At 34.3% G+C, this 23,430-nt stretch overlaps 1 protein-coding gene across 1 annotated transcript; it reads right to left on the bottom strand.

Moving 5' to 3' along the window:
• Positions 1-6,206: 6,206 nt before the first annotated feature.
• Positions 6,207-22,171, bottom strand: LOC114747227 (protease 2). Its single transcript, XM_028935519.1, is given in 15 exon segments — positions 6,207-6,568; positions 10,723-10,846; positions 10,979-11,027; positions 11,217-11,282; positions 11,761-11,815; positions 11,817-11,923; positions 11,926-11,985; positions 11,987-12,122; positions 12,920-13,029; positions 13,031-13,081; positions 13,983-14,274; positions 16,465-16,811; positions 19,967-20,161; positions 20,262-20,545; positions 21,617-22,171. Coding segments are annotated over 15 exon segments (2,313 nt in total). The 5' UTR covers positions 21,984-22,171; the 3' UTR covers positions 6,207-6,498.
• Between the last annotated feature and the right edge of the window lie 1,259 nt (positions 22,172-23,430).

The following is a 23,430-nucleotide window of genomic DNA, read 5'->3' as shown; positions in this document are numbered from 1 at the left end:
TAAAAGAATGCACACAACCGAAAAGCAAAAACCCTCAAAAGTCTAGCACATAATGGCCGTCTACAAAGCCATTTCCCAAGAAGAGGAGACTAAGGGCATAAGATAAAAGAAACAAGCCCAACCCACTAGTCATACAGTTTTTGAACTCAAGTAAACACAGCATAGAAACCTTCACAATTCATAGATATTTTATGACTTATAGCAATTCTAACAACACCCTACGGTTACAATTGTTTAAAGCCAATAAGCAATATGTTGAATCAAAACAAAAGAGATGCTGGCCCTAAATGACAATATTCCTAAATCATTGCAATTATGTGTGAAAGGCCTAAAAGTTGTAATTACTTAAACCTTTGGTCACTTTCCTTCATACCAAGTGGAGCTAGAATGCTCTCCTAAAAATAGTGAATTAATAACGGGGTGAGACATAAAATCCTATTAGCTAAGTATTAATTTATGACATATACAAGTAGGATGGTAAGTTGATGAAGAATTGCTTAAATATAATTTAAGTAATAAATGATGCTTTAATAGATACAACCACATGAAAGAAGTATGTCTCACTATCCACAACACAATTCATACAAAAGTACATATATACAACAACACAATGAAATGTGCCCTCCCATCACCATACTCCTCCTTATGACTCCTTGACAAGGACCCTGACTTTCTCTGCTGGTAACCCGACCAAAGGTCACCCCACTCACATCAAGCAACAGGCGCCTTCCTACACCTACACCATCTAAGAATGGACTATGGTGCAAGACGTGTCTACCCAATAGCTCGTTCTCAATTCCGGGCCATGAAAAAGGAAGAACTAAAGGGGTCTAACAAAAGTCCAAAGACTATAATCAGTAGTGTAGGCGTGCCGCGTGGACTTCAAGAATAATTATCCTCCACATAACATAATCCTAACCTCCACATATGAACCTCCATATTATATAATTCCAAACAAAGTACAACACATTTCTATTTTATTTAATAATATAATATTAGCATATCAAACTCAGTACCACAAGAAACCGTAATTTCCAATAAAATACAACTAAGGCATAATTAAATCGACATACTTCCCACTTCATCAAAATTTATCATGTAAGAAAATACATACTTTATTCATAGACATACTTTTACAAATTAATTTGAGAAAAATAAAAGTATAGTAAATATCTTACAATCCAAAGCATGTAAATAAAAAAAATTAACCCTGATTACCTGTACTCTAAGCTTAACCTCACAACTTGAGAAATAAGAATACAAATTACAGACTCCAAAATACAAGATAATCTATAAATAATATAGATACAATTTAATATACATACAAATAAATAACTTAAATTACAGAGAATTTATTATTATTAATATATATACCTATAATTACTACCTAAAAATTCTTACTTCAAATAACATTTTTCTCCACCCAAATAACTCATTTGAGTTATAAATAAATATTGATTTTATTTAATTGTGTAAAATTTTCAATTTATAACCTAAGTTTCCAGCTTAAAAACTTTTCTAATAATATACCCTTAACCTATTTCACATTTTAAACTGATTAAAATCTCAATAATATATTAAATAATCCAAATAATTTATTTAACTTCAATTTAATAGGTAAAAACATTCTATGTGTCTTGAATAATACATTTTCAACTAAAATATTAGTTCAAAATTCTCAAAACAATCAATGAATAAATATAAACTAATTAAAATCTCAATAATATATTAAAGAATCCAAATAAATTATTTAACTTCATTTTAATCAGAATAAATATGATATATCATAAATGACAGATTTTTTAACAAAATAAATTTAATTTTAAATACCAAAAGTAATAAATGGACAAATCCAAACTGATTAAAATTCACTATTATTTACCTTTAAATTTCTATGGTCACCTATTGTCAAAACTCGATACTTACTCCATACCCAAATCTCAAAATTTTCTCTAAACATTATAATAATACTACCAATATAAAGCTTTAAATATATAAGAATATTCATAAAGAAAATTTGATAAAAAGAAGTATTTTTGTGTACCTAAATGATCCCCAAATGCTTATCTTATCCTTTAGACAGCACGTATACTCTTGCTCACTCTCTCTCTTTTCCTCTCTGTCTCTCACGCTCTTTTTTTTTTTTTTTACTTTGTCTCTCGCCCTCTCTTTCCTTCTTATTAATCACTCCTCCCCTCATTTATCTCCTACAACCGTCTCCTCCTTTTTTTCTTTCTTCTTAATTACTTTCAACCCCCGAATTTCCCACTGTCGGCAAACAGTAAGTGGGGGGCATTTCTTTTTTTTTTTTTATAAATAATAATAAAATATTATTATTTTATAATAATAAAAAATATTATTATATTTTATACTATTTTTTATTTTTATTATTTTTTAATTATTGTTTTGGCATAAGTCCTAAAGTAAAATTTGGGATGTTACATACAATGCCACAAGGTCAATACATCAGAACCAAAAACAGAATAGTAGCTGCTGTGAAATGATGATAAACTTGTTTGCTGTTGAAATATTTGCTCTCCAGAATATTTGTACATACCACGTGTCTCAAAACTATACACCAAAGTCATTCGGGTCTGCAGATCCTTGACCACACAATCATTGGGAAAAATTCAACCGACACTTAATTTTTCCTTATGAATTGAGCTATAGACATTAAGTTCTTTCTCATAGCAAGTACACAGAGTACATTACGAAGATGTAAAGGTCTACTGGCAAGTAAAACAGCATGTCTAAATTTAGAAATAGGTAAAGGTTGACCATTACTTACTTCCACTGTGCTAGTTCCATCAAATACTTGTTGAAAAGGAGCAGCAGTGCAAACAACATGTTGAGTGGCTCGTGAATCATGCCTCATCATCATTATTGGTATTGACTGGCGCTGCAAGATAACTATTGCACTACCAGTTGGAGCAATGGAAGATGAAATAGCTAAAGTTTGACTAGTTGTGGCATCAAGCGCAGCTGGTGGCATAGTGATATGATTGGAAGGCACTTGAGAATTTGTGCAATAAGTTTGAGAAGAAGACTGACCATAGCCATGATCTGAGGTTGAACATATTCTTCAATAGATTGCTCACCAAAATAGGAAACAGTATTATACACACTTGGAGTATTAACAATATTAGGCGTATTATTAAGGTTGTAGTCATATTGAAAGTAACACCGATCTCCAGTGTGACCTACTTTCATGCAGATCTGACAAGTTGGCCGATTGAATGTTGGACCACAGCCTCACCCAAATGGAGCTGGAGAACATGGCAGTTGTTGAAATGAAGGAGGAGCATCTCCGCAACCTCTGCCAAGAGAATTATAGGTGGTATTGTAAATCTGCTCTGGTACTTTAGATGAACCTTGGTAAACTAGACTTGAATATTTTGCTTGAGAAGAAACTGATTGAATAAAAGCCTTCTGATTAGTCTCGGCATCAATAAGCATCGTGCGTACCTCAGAGATAGAGAATCGACCATGAGCACCATTAATTACAACAATAACTTATTCATATTCTGCAGTCCATCCATTTAGTATATATGAGATATGATCTGTCTCAGCAACTCGATATCCAAGCATAGCCAAATGATAGCAAATTGATTTCACTGTTGCTAAGAAATCGCGCATTAACAGCTCGCCCTTTCGTTGATTTGAAAGCTTATTTTAGTAGGACAGTATTTTCGCATCAGATTTGGAAGAGTAAAGTTGTTCAAGACAAGCCCAAATCTGTGCAGCTGTGTTGAACCCAACAAGTTCAGGTAAGACTGATGTATTGATAGAGGAAAGTAATTAGGAGGCCAAAGATGAATCTTGCACTTCATATTCCTCAAAGGTTGGATTTATGATGGTCTAACCAATTACATCCCTGTGGCTGATGGAGGTTTGGAAGATCCATCCAGAAATCCTAGCAATCAATGTTGCTTGGCCATTAGTTACTCCTATTGCTTCCACATCAAAAAATTATTATTATCCAGCTTGACGATTTTCTTGTTCATGAGCATATGTGGTATAGTAGACACTAAGAGTAAAATACTCTAACCACCCCTCAGTTTTCCTTAATTACATAGGCATCCCTTTATTTTGAAAATCCATATAGACCTCTCTTAAAATTAAAATACAGGTTACACTAATGATCTGATTATTCTCATTAATGATCCAATGACTACATAAAGATCTCATTGTTGTATAACCTAACAACCCGCAACTGAAAGTTTTAAAAAAACTGGGCCTAGACCCAAATTGGCCCAATAGACTAATATTATTGTCCATAAAAATATAGTTCAATAATCATTTACAGTATGTTGAGGTTTAAAGACCTTAGCTTCTTCATCTTTTCATAAGCATGTTCCTCTTATGTGAAACAGACGTTTTTCAAATCATTTTGGTTTTTTAACATGAAATTACCAAGAATTACTTCCAAAATTCTACCATTACAAATAAAAGAGCTAAAGATAAAGCTATTAAGCTCTAGCATTCACTGTAATGCATCTTCAACAATGGTGTAGATAACTTCTTATTAAATCAAATTTTCAAAGCTATGTTTCATCAAAATCATAAATATTTACAGGAGGGAGTATATTATTCTGTAAAAAGGTAAAATTCACAAGGAAAGAATAAGTACCGGTCATGTTCAAAGGTTCCAAAATCTTCTCAAACCTGACCATCGTGGGATTTTAAGAGTGCCTTTTACCAAGTTGCTTGTGCTAGAAATTGAACTATTGCTAGTTTTCATTTAGGAGATACACACATATAATTCCAAAACATTTGTTTGGCACCATCATTTTTTCCCCATTTTAAGCAAAATTCTTCTACGTGTTTGCGGCAATGATCGTAGCATGACCTGCCTCTTTTGTTTTTGTTTAAGAGCCGTCGTCCTTTCAGCAGAAGCCATGAATTCGTTAGTGGGAATCTGATCTCAATGCAAGCATCCCACTTGCATCAAATAAGTAGTTTGCTCTCGATAAAGGCTTATATTCAATCTTTGATCTTTTCATACTATGCAGTGTGTCCAAGGCAATTGACTTCTTTTGGTTCTTAATATAAAAGTTAATTGAGAGTTAAATTCAAATTTAAATATAAAACCTCAATCTATTTATCTTTTAAATTTATAATTTTTTCCTAAAATATTCATATTATTGCAAGGGATTTCTACCAAAGGGTTAATTCCATATATACTACCTTCGATCCTTAACATAAGACCTCATTTGACTTTTATTTTGATTCTAAATATAAGATCCCAATTATTTTGTCTATCAGATTTATCTATTTGTTCTCAAGATAGTCCTTCTAATAATAATAATTATAATTAATACACTTAATTAGCAAAGATATTTAAGAAAGACAATCCAATTACAATTTATTACAAATAACTAACTAAACTTATTTTCTTAACATACTTAAGTAGTCAACTAACTTTTACCATTTAATACCGCAGAGGTAATACATGATTAAGTATGATAGTTTTAGAAAATTAATACACATTTATTACAAATAACTAACTTGACTAATTTTTTTTTAATATTCTCAAATTAATTATTTAAATCTTACATTAATCTTACATTAAGAACAAGGTAACATACAATATTGAAATGAAACCCATGTTGCGTTTGCTTTTAGGTCATGTACTCCTTCAATGCCCAAGAACATCTCTTTGGCAGTTTTCAAAAGCTCATAGCCATGCTTGCGGAATGCTATTGTCTGCTTGCCACTCCCTATATTGAGTGGCATTTTGAGGTTGGTTTAACTGTCTTTCCCTTTCATGAACAGTTGCTGCTGATGCTGAAAGACCATTGAACATAGTGTTCGGCCATCAAACAAATGAGCTGCAATGATAACTGGACTACGGTATACCGGTGCTAGAATCCCAAAACATACTAAACTTGAAGAAAGGTGTATAATTGCACGACCCAAAAACCTAGGGAGGAGAGCCATGAAGCTTCACTTGTTACATTATTCAGTGTAAATATTTAGAAGCCATATTCCCATGCCAGATGTTATTGAAAGATAACAAAAGCATTCAAATTCAAAACAAAAATATACATAATGATAAAAACAGAGGGGGTGGAGCCCCTGTGCAACATAGACTGTGCAACTCGAATCATAAACTACAAATACACAATTGCAGAGCCACCATAGTGTCAGTTGAGATAGTATATATTGATATCAATTGCGCCCGTTCTCCAATAAAATCCAAAAAGTTATAAAAATGAGCTTGCAATAAATTTTATTCTCTTAAAATTGATTTTTTTTTTTTTTTTGGTTACAATCATACTGTTCTCTCTTGGCTGTCCAGCAATAATACAAATAAGTGGGGAAAAAAAAAAAAAAAACTGATTATGAGACGAATCACAAAGTTAACTAATAAAAGAAGCACATAATCAGAACAATAGATTAACCCATGGTGACTATAAACGATCCATGTGATCACCGCAAAAGTTCGCTAGTTAAATTGAAACTCCAGACTCGAGTTGAGTGCCCACGGGTCTCGAGCTAACTAATCATATTCAGGGCCTTCAAAATAAAGACATAGGTGAAGGCATCTTCTTGGAGCTTCTCGAACTACATCCCAAAAGATATTATATGTAAAATGACAAAAATATATAAAATAAATAGAATGATAATAAGAAAACACTATTCACAAATCATTGCGCTTTATAAATGGTTAATGGAGCCCATTAAATCACGCCCTACAGTTTAGAGTTAGACAAATCATGGCAATCCTTGCTCTTCTTTGGAACTCATTTCTTTAAATGACGTTTATCCTTGCCTCTGTAACATCCCAAAAAAATTAGACTGAGAACTTGTAGGTCGCGCAAGTAACAAGTTTTGGTTACGGATAGGATAAGAGCTTACAGACTAACTAAAAGAGAGGAAAAAGAGGAAAGCAAGAGATCCCAATAGTTAACTATGAAAACTTAGCTATGTCGAATGGATGTTGTTGTTGAATTATAAATCATGGTAAATAAGGAAATACCAAATGTTCCAGAAATATTTGGAAATGACTAAAATGTGAGAAAAATTAAGGGAAATGAGGGAAGAGTTCTGAGCATGACAAATTGGTTCCCAAATATATTCTCAAGACATTAAAATGATATTGCAAGAAGTACAGAGAGAAAGGATGATAAATAATTTTAATATTTATCATAATAATTTGAGAGGATATTTAATGTATGTATTAGGATTTACCATATAATGATAACAAGGAAAAATCATTATCCCAGGAGAGGATAAACTAAGGAAAAGAGAGAAGGACAAAAATAAAGAGATGCACAGACTTAAGATTTAGTGATTGGAACATAAAAGCATTCAATGGTCAATCCCATTAAGTAAGTACTCCTCCAATCCTTAATATAAGACCTATTTAACTAATTTGATTAGATTAAGGAAATTAGATAAGTTAATTAATTATAAGAAATGTGACATGTTTTTCTTAAAACACCATAATCATCTTTCTTAATACCCCCTCTTCCTCTTTCTGCTTGATTATGGTTGAGGGAGTATCCATAGGGATAATTTAGAGAAATGATAAATATGATGTGAAAAGAATATAAGAAATGAAACCAACTCAATAATTGGGTCTTATATTAAGGATCGGAGGGTATATATTAACTAACGGGGATGCAACCATGAGTGGTGGCAAGTAAAAGACCAAACTCTGAAACAGTAGAAGACGACGAATGCTTCAAAATTAATGAGTTTAAGCCACGAGCTGGCATAAAAAGAATGATCATTCCACAATAACAAGTTGATATGGTGGAGGTGAAGGTAAAACAAGAAAAGAAGTGGCACTACAAGGGATTCCTGCTAAGATGTAATAGAAAAAGCATGATGGGGGCGCTGGTAATTAGAGTGAATGGCGTTAATAAGATTGAACATCTAACCATGTGCAAGTGGATATATCAAGTAGGAGGTGGCGTTGATAATTATGCATCAGCTTCTTGACCGAAAGAAGACTAATTGATACTTATGCTCTTTTCATTTAGCGGCAAACCCAGCTCATTCATCACACGCTTGAAGGCAAGAGCTTTCGGTCTTGTATCATCTCTCCTCACCATTTTGACATATATCTCTCTTGCCCCAAGAAAAAACATTAGCTGCATGTACCTTAGATCATTACACTATTATTTTACAATTAACAAGTGATCACCACGCCCTCAGGGAACCAAGTTAGTGCTTGTTTGGAATGACAATTGGAGCCTTTACAAGCAGCTTTTCAATTTCTACAGTATACAAGGTAAGGTATATGAGAGAAGTTTTTGTTTGGCTTACATGAACATGCTTATAATAAGAAGCTCCAAACAAACACTAGTTGGAACTTAATGGCATTATCATTCATTTCAATGTTATCTCACCTCTTCAATTGCCATTTCACCCCTCCCTATGTTTTTTGTCTCATCCAGAAAAATTAGCAAAGTGAGGTGACAATGCATGAGAAAATTAAATGGATTAGTAATGAACACGTACTATTTATCCTCAGTAGGTGCTAGCAATTCATGGCAACAAGTGAGGGTTACTTGGCAAATTCAGGGTCTATTTGATTCAATCGAAGAGAGGGAAGGGGAAGGGGAGAGATTTTACTGGAGAGAGAAGGGGAGGGAGGAGAGGAGGGATTTCAGTAGTACCTTTTTTTGATAGCAGATTTTAAATTCCCTCATTTGAATGATTAAAAGGAAGGGGAGGGAAGAGAGGGATTTTAATGTCCTTGTTTGGTTTAGGAGGCCAAGGTAGGGAAAATATTTTTATATGGACTTACCCTTTTTTTTTTTTTTTTTTTAAAGCTTTAAGAATGCTTAATAAAACATAATTTGTTATTTAATATAAATTGTAAATTATAATATATAATTATTAAAATAAATAAATTATAATTATACTACATATACATTCAAAATTATAAAAAAAAGTACAATTGGAGAGAAGAAAAGAATAAAGGCAAACAAAAAAGAGAAAAAACGAAAAGGAAAACGAAAAGGAGAACAAAACAGAGCATATAGGTCAGGCAAGAACGAAGAAATCGACGCATCAAGATTCACAAGGAAACAAGTTTTCATGGAGGTTTGAAACCACATTTCCACTTCCATTAGCTTCTGCCATTATTTTGCCTCTCATTGTTTGCTCATTTCCTCATTATCGTTTAGCACCCCCACCAACTTTTTAGAGTTTTTTAGAGGATCAAAATCAAAAGCTGTGTTTGATTCGAGTTCAAAGAAAAGAGGCAGAATGAAGATTGAAGAAGAACTACACGGGCTAAAATGGGGAAGATAGTTCAGGGATTGATGACCGCACATGCTCGCAACATCGGAGGTGAACTTCTAATTGACGGTGAGGATGAGGATGAGAGATTATGTCAATCGAGAATGAGGAGGACAAGGAATAGGAGATGCAACAACTGGTCTGAGCAGGATATAAGAGGGATAGTCTGGAATTTTAAAAATAACTATATGCATTTTAGTCAATGCAAGGCATAGATATACCCCTCCCTCCAATCCCCCGACTTTGGAGAGGAGGGTTAGGAACCCTCCTAAAAATTTTAGGAAGCCAAACAAGGGGAGGGGAGCAAAATTCCCTCCAAACCCCTCACATCAAACAATGTGTAAAAACGATAATTCCTATGTGTTGAACCTCTCTTTTCCCTCCCAAAACACTATTGGTTCGACCATTCTCTAAATCTTACTTAACTGAAGTAGAAAAACAAAAAAAGAAGAGAAAGGTTGTGAATTAATAGGAGAATGTAAGAAGAGGAAGTTCAGAGAAGCAGCACAACAACACAGTCAGTTCTTGGTTAAGCTCGGAAGACAAGTTAACAGCTCTCTTTCATACTTGTAACAAGTTTTGAAGGCTGGCATGTTCCGTAACATGTTATGTTGTTGCACAAAGTTCGCCAATTAAATATGAAATGTTGACACGAAATTCGTCAACTAAGCACGCTTCATGGATGCCATGACCATAGTTTGTATGGTTATTCCAATACAATATGTGGACTCTGCGTAATAGAAAATGTTATCATGATAGAAAATGTTATCATGAATGATTAACCTATTTAATTCATTATAACTACGTTCATTTTACTGCTGCTGAGTTAGGTTAAAGAATATTTAAGAACTCCAGCAGAATCCAAGTGAAGGGCAATGGCTCAAGGAATAATGAAAGAACTACGGCTGAAATGAGTCCTAAATGAAATACAAATCCACACGGCTTTACCAGTAAAAACTCTACTATGACAACAAGGCTCCTATGAGCATAGCTCCAAATCCCATTCAACTTGAACAAAGTGTAAGAAGCAACCATATTTGACTTATCTACCTACAGATCTTCAAGTAAACACTAAAGGATTGACAAAAAGGATTGCTCAAACCTGTCCTGAGAGTTTGTATAAGCAAGTCAGACATGATTAGCATTTATGATTCAATTTAAGAGGGGTGTGGGAATATTGCGTAATTATTGTGAATATTTGAATATTTCTCTATTAACATTTATTAGGGGTATTAAACTATTAGCATTCATTCTATACCACCCATGCGTAAAAAAATAGGGATGTAGTGATGCTTCAGATCAATGAAATACAGAGTATTTTTTTCCAAAAGATCCACAGCCTCCCCAATTTTCAATAAGAGAAAAGGGGAAGAAGAAGAGGAAGAGGGAAAAATCAAAATCAAGAGAAATTAGATTGAAAAAAAAAAAAATTTACAAAAAAGAACTCATTAAATTAATCCATACCTCCCAGACTTTGAAAAATGCCCTGCACCAAGCTCGCATTTAAACAGTAGAATGTTATCATCGGTCTTCATATCCCTCAGTTTTGCCACAAACTTAGCAGGTTCAGAATACAGAACACGTGGATCTGCAGCCCATAGGCAAGTGAAATCATTATTGTCCACCAAAATTTACAGTAATCATTGTTCACTAGTTGATGAGATGTTTAGAAAGTAGACAGATATAGGATCTATGATTAAACCATATAATACATGGTTACCATTTAAGCCAGCAGTAACAAGAATGTGAGGATAATCTTGTGCCTTCACCTGCATAAGCATAAAATAAGAGTGGGATCAAATGATAAACAAAGTTTTGATTAAAAATTCCAAGAAAACTTAGATGCCAACCAAGATTTAAAAAAAAATAAAAAATCAAGCCATGATGGATAAAAATGATAGGCAAGGCTTCACAGCGAAGGTAACTTTTAACCAAAATACTTATCATAAGGTTCTCACATTATCAACTGGAGAATATGACTTCATGTAGAAGTAGAACTCCTCCTTCCTAGGATCTCCCCATTCCTGTATGACAAAAAGAAAAAACCTAGTAAATTGTTGCGGCAACATTAACTGCTCATGTATTAATGGAAAAGGCACGAATTGAAGCACATATCCATACAAGATATCCACATTATGGCAATGTCGAAATATAGCAAGGGCCAAGGTGTTTATTATAACGTGTAGAATACAGAAGATGCAAAAGAGAAGCTGGTAATTTCCGCTTCTTCCATAATACTACCAATAAAAAACACTTTTTTTTTTAATATAACAACACAGCGCAGTTCCAAGTCCACATATTCCAAGAAAAATATAGCAGAACACATATATTAAAGCATTTTTCAAATGTTAATAGAAAACCAAATAAATATGGTACACGAGGTAAATAAAGCACAATGGGCATCATGCGATCAATGTAACTGACTTCACCTAATGGAATAAGGTTCGTTGTTTATAACAGAAAACCAAACATATTAATAATTTAACAAAGGACGATAAATACCTCCCATTCTGAAGTTGTGAGAGGTATAGATGGATCAAGCATGGTTGTCACACACAGGTACACCCGCAACAGCAGCCTTGAACAAGTCAGGCCTCATATTAAGGACTGCACCAATTAGTAAACCCCCTGCACTTCGACCATTGATGCACAGTCTTTCCTTTCCTTTGAAGAATATTTTTGATCAATCAAATATTCAGCACAAGCAATAAAATCTGTAAAAGTGTTTCTTTTTTTTCAAGAACTTCCCATTCTCATACCACTGCCTTCCCATTTCACCACCTCCGCGAATATGAGCAATTGCAAATATAAAACCTCGATCTAACAATGACAGCCTTGATGACTTGAAACTGGGATCTATGCAAAATCATCTGTTGATGAAGTGGGTCACTAAATTATTGTGAGACGAGTTGGACTTACAAGAAACCCCAAAAAAAAAGATATAAATTTGACAGTATATAAGTCTAAGGAATACTCTATGAAAGCACTGATACTAAATTATATTTGAAATATTCTCTTCTTCAGTGGGATGAAAGAGAAATCACATCAGAAATCACACACAAAATTAAATAAGCTACCAGAAGCAGGAAAAAGTAAACTCAGCACACTCAAATGATGAGAAAGAAGCCTCCTCCACCCAACGTGGTGTTTGAGAGATCAGGCACTCTCCCTCACAAAACAAGATTCTGCCTGCTTCCAACAAAACTCCAAACCCCCTTAATAAACCTCCCCGTCCCACAACATACTCATTAGCTCATCACACTCCTGGCCCAATTGACATTTCTTCACAGCATGTCACAAATTACTAACGCGACTATACTCATCAATACTGGAATCAGAAAGCCATTAATAAACAGTCAACAATACAAAAATCAACTGATAAGACAGAGGGATTGTATTTAAGAAAGGAAAGAACAAAATTGGGAAAGAAATTCGGTCATATCTAAGTATGTATTCTACTGTCTGTCAATTAGCAATGGCAAGCACATGAAGGGCTTCTTTGGAACAACAACATCATAAAACATTTAAAAATAAATAAATGCGTGTGCGTGCACCCAAAGCAACTACTTTCTCTCACCACTCATCGCACCATCAAATGCAAACTATTCACAGCTGTCAATGATATCTTCAATTGAATTCATAAATATTTGTTCCCCTTTATACCTCATAAGACCCATAGCCATAAAGTAGTAAAGGATCAGATCCATCAAGTTTAACAAGGTCCTTCCGGTAGACAATTGAATGGGAATCAAAGTTCCCATCATAAACCAGGTGCCCACAGCCTATCAGTAACATAATGTGCCGCATCAAAACCACCCAATACCTGAATTGAGCATGAAAAAACTATAAACAGCATAGACAAATTGATCCAACATGACAAAAGGAATTCATAAGAAACCCAAGAAAAATCAGCAAAAGTCTATACAAATATCCAAAACAAAAATGTGAGCTTCTAGTTTTACAATCAGTGTATTACTGACGATGAAAAATATAGAACTTTGTCTGAAAGGAAACAACTGAGAATTTCCTGGATCTGAGCAAGCTGTAAAGGATCTCTATCATGACGACAAGAAAGGAATTGTTATATTGAAATGAAGCCAAATCCTTTCAATCCCGGTTTGCCAGTGCTTCTACATTTATAGGATATGCAATTTTATACATACATACATACATATATATCAGTGGGTGAAAAATGGGCAAAACAAGCTCTATTTGAATCAAAGATGCTGAAATGCAAAGATTAAGTGAGCCTATGAACTGGATGTATCAGGCACCTATAAAATTCATTGAAAAATGTATTAAAGACATACATCATATGTATTTCTCTTTTCCATTATTTTTTCCCTTCTCCCTCTTCTTGAGAGGGTTATTGTTGAGCATGCACACATTATGATTTATGAGCAGCGCTTTAATAACATGCTAAGAATATTTTTTTTTCCAACTAGCATAGTATATAAGATTCATTTTAGCACTTCATGCGTTATCTTCAAATAGTAAGAACAAGAAATGGCATCAATCATGAATTGAAAAACAATAACGAAAGACACAGTTTTAATCCAGATAATATGAAATAAAGCAGCTTAAGCAAAACAAATAAAAAAAAAAATCTACCTTTACATGAAACCTAAAAGAAATAAATAAGAATGAAGTTATAAATCAAAACATAAGTGAAACACAATGAATCAGCATGCGGCTAAGTATGTTCAACTTTTGATTCTGCTTACTGAGTCAATCTTCTTCAAAGCAGAAATGCTTGAATTCATATCATAATCATATACAGAGGAAGGAGCCTTCAAGGAACTGTATGAAAACCGCAAAATATTTGAGGAAAATTCTGACTCCGAAGATTCCACTGAATATACTGGATCAGCAAAATTAACAGCATGACCATCTCCAAGGCTCCTTAGTGGTTCTCCAATGGGAGGAAGGTGATAAACTATTATATTTGGTAGACCATTTTCTCTCTCATATGCCACAAGGTGATCAATAAAAAGCTGGATCTCCTGAATTTTAACACTGAAGAAAATTCAATGTAAGTTTTTGTTACACAAATAGAGAATGACAAATCTATGGGAAATTCAAAAGATTTACGATATGACTTTAATGATTTATCTTGCAACTTTATTTTTATTTCCTCCATTATGCTTTCTGTTATCTCCCCCCCCCCCCCCCCCCCTTTTTAATATGCTTTCTTTTAATGTCTTTCATCAAACTTGATGATTTCAATATTTAGAGCTATTATTTATTACATATCTCTCCCACATTCTTCTTTGTTTTCTCCCTTTTTCTCTTGACTTCTCCCTCCTTCTTGTTCCCTTTCTCCCATTATCTCTCCATTTCTCCCTCTATCTCCTTTTCCCTCCTTTCTGTCTTCCCCATACCAAATCAATTTGGTATCAAAACAAAGTCCCCCTTGTTCCATTCACACTTTCATCACTGAAAATTCACCCAAATCTCACCAGAAATTGTAAACATATGTTGCTCCACCTTTAGAGGAACTTAATGCAATTGTAGCTGCTTAGGTTATTCTTTCTCCTTATGGGACCCTCCAAAGTTATTTTGTCCGCTAGAAAAATCATTCAGATTTGGATGCTACTTGAATAACTAAAGAGGGGGTTTTTTCACTTAGGTCCTTACTTGCTAAAGCCATGTTAGCAGTCTTCGCCTCCACAGGAGAGTTCTTTCAAGCACGAAGACATTATGGGAAATTTGGAAAGATTTATTTTATGGTTTTAGTAATTTATTTTGTAACTTTCATTTTCTTTCCTTCATTAGGCATGCTTTTATTCAGGTTTTTCACTAATTATCTTAGGTTTTCCATTTATTATGCTTTGATTGCCTTAAGGCATTGCCCTTCGAGCTTCCTATATAGCCCTAGGTTATTTTCTTCAGTGAGACTAGATGATTATTGATTTGAATATTCATGGTACTTTTTCATTTTCCCCTCATTCCTCTTCCCTTTCTCCCACTTTCTCCTTCTTCATCCCAGTTTTTTTCCCTGTCCTAAATCACAGACTCAATTTGTTTCACCAAGTTAGGCTTTCAGAAGGAATTAAAGATCTTGAGAGTTGATTACCTAAGTTCACAATAAACCACGCAATGCAACAACTTGATGTATAATAGCATATCTCCTTTCAGCGGTTATTACTTGAGGACAAGATGGTTGGAAAATTTATTTCAAAAAATGATGGGAAAGGGGGAGAAATGGGAAAGAAGAATCTAGCAAAGGTAGCTTAAATGATCAGAAATCATCTTAGGAAATTATGGCTTTGAAGTTCAAAGAAGGAACAATGCATCTGGAATTAATAAAAAGAACTACTCAAGACTTTCAAACCTAGTTAACCATAGTGGATGAGTTCATTCATGATCAAATCTTCAGAAAGCAGTCTCTCACTCTTTCCTAAATTCACAAACCCCCAGTTATGTGTCATTTACAAGCCAATTTACAGATAATATACAGTACACACATATTACAGCCTAGAAAAAGGGGAGTCTTTTGGCCTTTTGGGTTGAAGTGGGTAAAAGTTCACAAAGAAAGGAATGAAAATGTCAGCACAAAAGATCTATCCAACGCCACCACAACAGCATATATGATGAAGAATTAAAGATCTTGAGAGTTGATTACCTAAGTTCACAATAAACCACGCAATGCAACAACTTGATGTATAATAGCATATCTCCTTTCAGCGGTTATTACTTGAGGACAAGATGGTTGGAAAATTTATTTCAAAAATGATGGGAAAGGGGGAGAATGGGAAAGAAGAATCTAGCAAAGGTAGCTTAAATGATCAGAAATCATCTTAGGAATTATGGCTTTGAAGTTCAAAGAAGGAACAATGCATCTGGAATTAATAAAAAGAACTACTCAAGACTTTCTTCAAACCTAGTTAACCATAGTGGATGAGTTCATTCATGATCAAATCTTCAGAAAGCAGTCTCTCACTCTTTCCTAAATTCAAACCCCCAGTTATGTGTCATTTACAAGCCAATTTACAGATAATATACAGTACACACATATTACAGCCTAGAAAAAGGGGAGTCTTTTGGCCTTTTGGGTTGAAGTGGGTAAAAGTTCACAAAGAAAGGAATGAAAATGTCAGCACAAAAGATCTATCCAACGCCACAACAGCATATATGATGAAGAAAACACATTTAAATACACCAGAGAAAGGATTTATGAAAGAAATTACAAAGAAATTGCCTTACCTTTCCCTGTGGGGAAGAAGAACTGTAGTAGAGGAGGTATTATCAACCGGGCAAGCTACTACTTCTGAATTAAAAAACTCATCACTTCTCCTTCTAATGAAAAAATGATTTCCTCGATGGCTAACAGTTGTATCAATACCCTCCATGCGTGGTGTCAAAACTTTAAGTCCCTCTTCAGGTTTGGAAACATCAAGATAAAAATTAAACCTTGTATTTTTACTTTCTGATGCTACAAACAAATATTTCTTGCTCTCAGAAGCTTGTAGATCCAAAGAAAATTTATCATCCTTTTCCACATAAAGACATATATCCTTTGACTGTTCTGTTCCCAACCTGTGCAACCATGCCTGCATCAATGATTTCATTAATCAACACAAGGGATCGGAGAGAGATTCAAAAGGATTTTAAAGACTACAAAAGAAGATACAAATTTGTAAACGATTAAGTCATCTCCATTCTTTCCCATAACATCCAATATTCATTGTCACAAGTTTATAAGAATGCAACCCCGGGGGGGGGGGGGGGCTAAGGGCCTATTTTGGCTCAACCCCATTGCAGCTTGTAATGGCAATCAGGACTGCATTACCAAGAGAAGGGGTCTTTGGTTGCTCTGTAGTCCAGTAATAGGGTTTACCATTGTAATGATAGCTACCAAAAATTTGGTAATCTAACATTCATGCTCCCCCTCGCCCAAAAAAAAAAAAGGAATGGGTATTGCCATCCATTGCAATATTATAAATGTCTTTTTTACCCTTAATTAGACCCCTCCCTCATGTGTCCCTTCAACCTCTTCTCCCTCCCTCCCTCCTTCTCCACCTTGCCAGCGTCGACACTGTCACCTCCTCCTCCACCAAGTTCAAAGACATGAAAGTCTGCCTTGCTAGTGTCACTCATATCCATCGTCACTCACCTCCTCCTCTATTAGGATTGAAGTCGTGAATGGTGAATGTCTCACTTTCCATCTCCTCTCCAGATCTCCACAACTCACTCTTCATCAACGCTTTGAAAACCTTCCATACTGTGAACAATTTACAGATCCATGCCCTCAAACATGGAGCCAAGATCAGAATTCAAATCAGTTATTTAGCTTCAGTTGTTGAAGTTGATGCAGTGGAGGATGTAATGAAGATCTTGGAAAGGGAGGATTAAAGTGTTAAGCGTAGAAGGAATTTGATCTCAAAATGGGTTGTGTTCATTCCTTTTCTCTTTTAGGTATCAACACATTTGGAAACAACTGAAGGGGGAAAACGAAGAATTTTTTTTTTTTTTTCTTTGCAAAATTCAATTCTCTGTGTAAGAACATTGGACACATACATGTGAGCTAAGTTAGGCAGATTCTGTATGAGCATGATCAATTCATATCAGCATTTCACCACTTGCAGGGTCGCTAAGGGTGTATAAAAAATTCAATCTTGCAATTCAAAAATTTGACATCATTTCAATGTTGTGAAAGATTTGCTCGTAGAAAATTTGAGAGTCTTGTTGAATCGAAGGGGGGAAAAGAAATATCATTATTTAATTCTTGGAGTAAAGTATGAAAAATTATGATCCTCCTTGGGTAGATAATCTGGATAGAGGCTATAGTTTCTGACTTCATCAGGCGAGTTTGTGGCCAATGACAACAATGGAGCTGTAGAGTTTCAGGGATCAGTTGGTACTTATTTTTTTTCGTTTTTGAAGTCTGATGGAAGCAAAACAATTCATGACAGTTAGTATCATTGAATCCATTAATATTTCAAGTCAAATTTGTTTCCATACCAAACCAAGAGGATAAGGGGAGCCCTTTCTAAGAAAATAAAAGAAAAGAATCCCTGTCATGTAAAAAACAAAAGGCAAAAGCGGGGTGTGAGTGACAGAGAGGAAAGGAGATTAGAATGAGGGAGAAGTAGAAGAACTTGAGGGTGACGGGGTAAGTGAAATTCTCAACTTTATTCAGTTCATCAAAATTGTCTAACCATTGAGGAAACCTAACAGCTATTTAAATACCCCTAGATACAATTGTTTAAAAAATAATAATAAAATCTAACATAACCCTAATAAAATAAGGACCATCCTAGATAACATAGGATAATATGATGAATCCCTAAATCTCAATCCAAACAAAATTTACCTAAAAGATAACCTAAATTCCAAGCCAACTATAGTCCTAACTTTTAAAAAAATATACACATAAATTTAACAGATCCTAGATTTTCCTAATCCCAGGACAAATCTTCCATATTCCATCAAAAATGCTGCCAATGTCGAGCATGCTAAAAATGAAAAAAGGCATAAAAAATTTAATATATTATGACAACAAAAAATTATTAGGAAGCCCATGTTCCATCACTTTGACTCAAGATATACACAAATCTTTGGAAATAAAAGTGTGGAAATATTCATATAACCAGGGTGATTGTGCTCAAAAAGTTTTCTCAACAATACTGCCAATGTTGAGCATGCTAAAACATATAATAAGGCATTAAATATTTAAACTAGAATGACACCCAAAATATATATATATATATATATTACGACACCAAAACGGAAACCCATGGAAAATGAAACGAGGAATAGTCAAAAGTTTATAGAGATAGCTACATGAAAAGAAATTCAATGGAGAATATTTAAGTTAGTGGATAAAATAGGAAAAGCTGTATTGTTAGCCAAAAAAACCAAAAATTAAAAAAAGAAAGAAAGAAAAAGTGAACAAAAATTAAAAAAAGAAAGAAAGAAAAAGTGAACAACAGAAGAACAGGTGTTATTATGGATATTAACAATTGTAAATCTGATCGAAGAACTAAACCAAGGTTGCACTACTTCATGCATAGGGTTTCAAAAGTTGTGCCAATAGTAGACCCTGCTGTTGCACTTTCCATTTGATATATGTTCATTCAAAACCTATCACTATTAGGTAGCCTCACAACAAAGACCCAACTGGAAGGTACCAAAGGCCAACTAGCATGCACACAGGCTCATTGGAAGCTTCACAAAGCAAAGAGGAAAGGAATGATGCACAAGTTTTTATGCCAAGAGTGATGTCTGAATAACACTGGGAATGATTTTTGATTTACTTGTTCTGGTCCTACATCACAACGCCAACAGCTAAATAAAAATACTTCAGCACATAAAATCATTATAGTTATGCAAACAATCATCATGACTAAGCATGCAAGATCCATAAACCCAGCGTACTTGTTATAAGCATAAATACAACCTTAAGATTGTGATTTCAATTTTCAAGAAAAGGGAATAGAAGTTGCAAAAAGAAATTAATGTTTGTGGCATATTCAAGACAGAATCCCGATTTAATTAACTAATTCCCAATTTATCATTGCTTAATCATAGGCCTAAGCTTTAATATAATAATTTTCAAGTCTATCTTTGTTTTCATTTGGTTACATGAAACTACCGTAATAAGAAATTTCCATTGATCAAACCCTAAAATTTAGTGAGTTGAGAAAGAAGCATCTATCATTATGATGCAAACTACTAATAAAAGCATAAAGAGAAAATGCACCACCTTATCAGGCCTGAGAATCTCATCCATTGTGATATAAACCAAAGCTTCATCGCCAGCCCATTCAATATATGATGTTACATTATGAAGAGGCTCTCCTATAGGATCTTGAGTTTCAGCATCTATGACATAAATAGTATAAATTTCATCACCTTTAGTGTCCTCTGCATATGCTACTAACTTATTATTTGGACTAACCTGAAAAGAAGGAACGTTTGTGAAAAATAATAATAATAATAATAATAGAATTAAAAATTTAAATAAATAAAAGAGAAAATGTCATGGTAAATGGTTTGACCTTAAAAGCACCGATATTGTAGTATTCATGATTTTGAGCCTTGATATTCTCATCCAAAATAACATGCTCCTCAGGTGCATCAGGTTCAGTCGGAACAGTATCATAAATAGATGGTGTTGCCTTGTCGTCAGGTACTGGACGCCGACAATATTGAACATACTCCTTCCCCGCCAGAGTTCTCTCATAATAATAGTAAGGCCCCTTTCGTAAAGGTGCAGTGGTATCATCCTCCTTAATCCTTCCTCTTATCTCAGCAAAAAGCTTATCTTCAAATTCCTTGGTCCCTAGATGATATATATATATATATATATATATATCCATCAGAAACACATATCTAAGAATTATTGCTTTACATTGTTAGGTTTTAGCTTGTATCCTTTTCAAATGAGTGTGCATGTGCACGCGCATGCACATACGTGTATAAGTAGACTACAGAGGAATAACTTGAACAAGAACCCAAAATACAACCTCAAGCTTGTCTATAGACTACAGAGGCCTGGACAGATATGATAGTGATGTCATTAATATTAGCTGCATATTTTTCACAAGTGTCATCATGGGGCTGAATTGAGTCAAATGAGCCAAGCTAATGAACAAAGTTCACAGACAACCCAGAATTGTGGGCTTAATTTTGGCTCATTTGAACCTTTCAGTATTTATGCCCATTTAATTCATCAAATTCGAGCTAATCTGAGCCATAACAAACAGATACAAGCTTACTTTGGGTAGAAATCTGAAAATCAAGCCAAGTTTCAAGGTAACCATAATTTGATAAAGTTGACTCAACCAAACCAGGTCATATATATCCAGGCTTCTAAGCCGTCACCAGATTTTCCCTTTATGAACTGATTTTAAGCACTGACAATAAAATTTAAGCAGATTGCCTGAGATTGATAGAGACATGAATCATTTTGGGCTGTGCAGCAATCAGATGTCATACTTAGCTTAGTATCTGGGAACGAATCGAGGTGAAGAAAATCAATTTAGCGGTATATTAGTAGCCGTCTATAGCTTTGACGCATGGGAGTATGGCCGAAAATATACGTTCCATATCAGTAATGAATAATAAGAAAAAGCCTCCAACAACTGAATAAATGCTATACTTCCTTGTTTGCGAACCAAACTAAATATTGTCCCATAGATACTAACATGCAATCCAGCAGATCCAATTATACCCAAAGTCAAAATTTTACAACATTCCAAGAAGTCGAAGAAATTCAAAACCACATCTTCCCAGCAGGTTTGGAGAGATCAGATAGGCATACTCGATAATACTTAACATTCCAAAACACATAAAATTGATTCTAAAGGTCTGCATGCTTTATGCTTACGAAATTATAGGATAAAATTCACACCTTTCATAATCGAGTCAGTGTATGCATTTTCTTGACGGAGGTATGAGAGGACATCGGGATTGGTGCGAGAATCGTCCCGAAGCCAGTAATAGTTGTCGATCCTCACGTCACCGAACATCTCCATTGGGTGTTCCACTTTCTTAGCCACCGGAGGAGGCGGATATTGAGACTGGGAGAAAGCCATCGCCGACGAGGACAAAGACCGAACTGACTTGGAAGCGACGCGGTGTTGATGAGAGAACCGAGAGGCAGAGGCAAGAAAAGGTGGAGGAAGCCCAGCGGAAAGCACCACAGTGAGAGTCAGCGGAATGGTGAAAAATCGGTGAATGTCCGCGCAAATGAAGGACAGAGATGAAGAAAGTACCATTTCTTTATTCTTTATTTAATACACTTTTCCTTTATTTTTACGCTTTCTCTGATTTTTTTTTTTTTTGGGGGTGCTTTTAGAAGTTCAGTTCCAACCTCGAAGTTCTCAATCCTGTGTGAGAGTATGATGATCTTTATTGTGATGCCATGTGAGGGTATCATTGGTGCCGTTGGAGCTGGAGAAGAATATGATTCTTAATGCTGCCATGGAAGTGAACGGCAGCTACTTGGGGCCTACTGCCCAGTTTTAGAGTGTTATCTCGTCTTTATGGGCTGATGTGAATATGCATCGTTGTTTTCGTTGTCGTTTTCTTTGATTTTTTTTTAAATTAATTAGTCTTTGTCGAGTATATTAATTAATTAATTAATTTCTGGCCAAACGTTAATTAATTAATTAGTAATACTATTATCCTACTATTGAAGTTTTAGAGCGTTATCTCCTCTTTATGGGCCAATGCTGTTCCTCTTGATTTGTTTCAAAAGATTAACTAACAATTAATTAATTAGTCTCAGGCCAAAAAATTAATTAATTAAGTATAATTAATTAATTAGTCTTCATCAACTGTTAATTAATTAATTAGTAATATCCTACTATTGAAGTTTTAGAGCGTTATCCTGTTTTTATGGGCCCATGCAAACATTCATTGTTCTCTTTGTTGTCATTTTCTTTGGTTTTTTTTTTTTGCCAACCATTTTCTGTGATTTGTTTCAAGAGATTAATTAATAATATCTTAATTAGTATTTATTAATTATTAGTTAATTAATTAGTAATACTAATAATTAATCAACATTTATTAATTTTAATTAATGATAATTAATATTTATAATTTACCCTCATTTTTTATTTTTAGTTTCATTTCTGTATTTTATATTTTTTGTAATTAGTAATCCCACTCCATTGCATATTATTCTTTAGGTTATGATACTGAATGAACATTGGAAAATTTATTTCCCACATGTCCTTATGTCAAGGCAAACTAGAATTTAGTTGTTTTTCAATTAACGTCGTACATGGAATTCAATTAGATCGTTTACTTAACATGTTACACGGAATTACTTATATTGTCCTCCTAAATGTCATCAAGCACAAGAGGAATACTGTCATTCATGAAATCTCATTTGGCCTCCACAAGTATTTGTTTTGCAAGGAAACCTAATAAATTTATATAAAATAACTAGTAGGGCGTCCCTTGGGGCATAATTTTCAAACTTTCAAACCATCTCATGTGCTCCATTTCACAGCCAAAAATAAGAATCAAGATTTCATGTTAATAAACACAATTAGGATAATAAAAAAAATAATCATATAAAAACTATCCCGAGACATAAAGACTTAGTTATAGATCCATGAGAATTTCTAATAATATTAAATAACAATAAAAAAACAACATTCTAAATTTCAAAATATTTTTTTAAAAAATATCACCTGGATCATATTGGACTAGTCC

The sequence above is a fragment of the Neltuma alba genome, unplaced genomic scaffold (assembly GCF_004799145.2).
Source record: "Neltuma alba isolate B1F8T4 unplaced genomic scaffold, ASM479914v2 tig00005267_pilon, whole genome shotgun sequence".
NCBI lineage: Eukaryota > Viridiplantae > Streptophyta > Magnoliopsida > Fabales > Fabaceae > Neltuma > Neltuma alba.
Note: the sequence above shows the minus strand (reverse complement) of the source record. Positions and strands in the feature narration are given on the sequence as shown.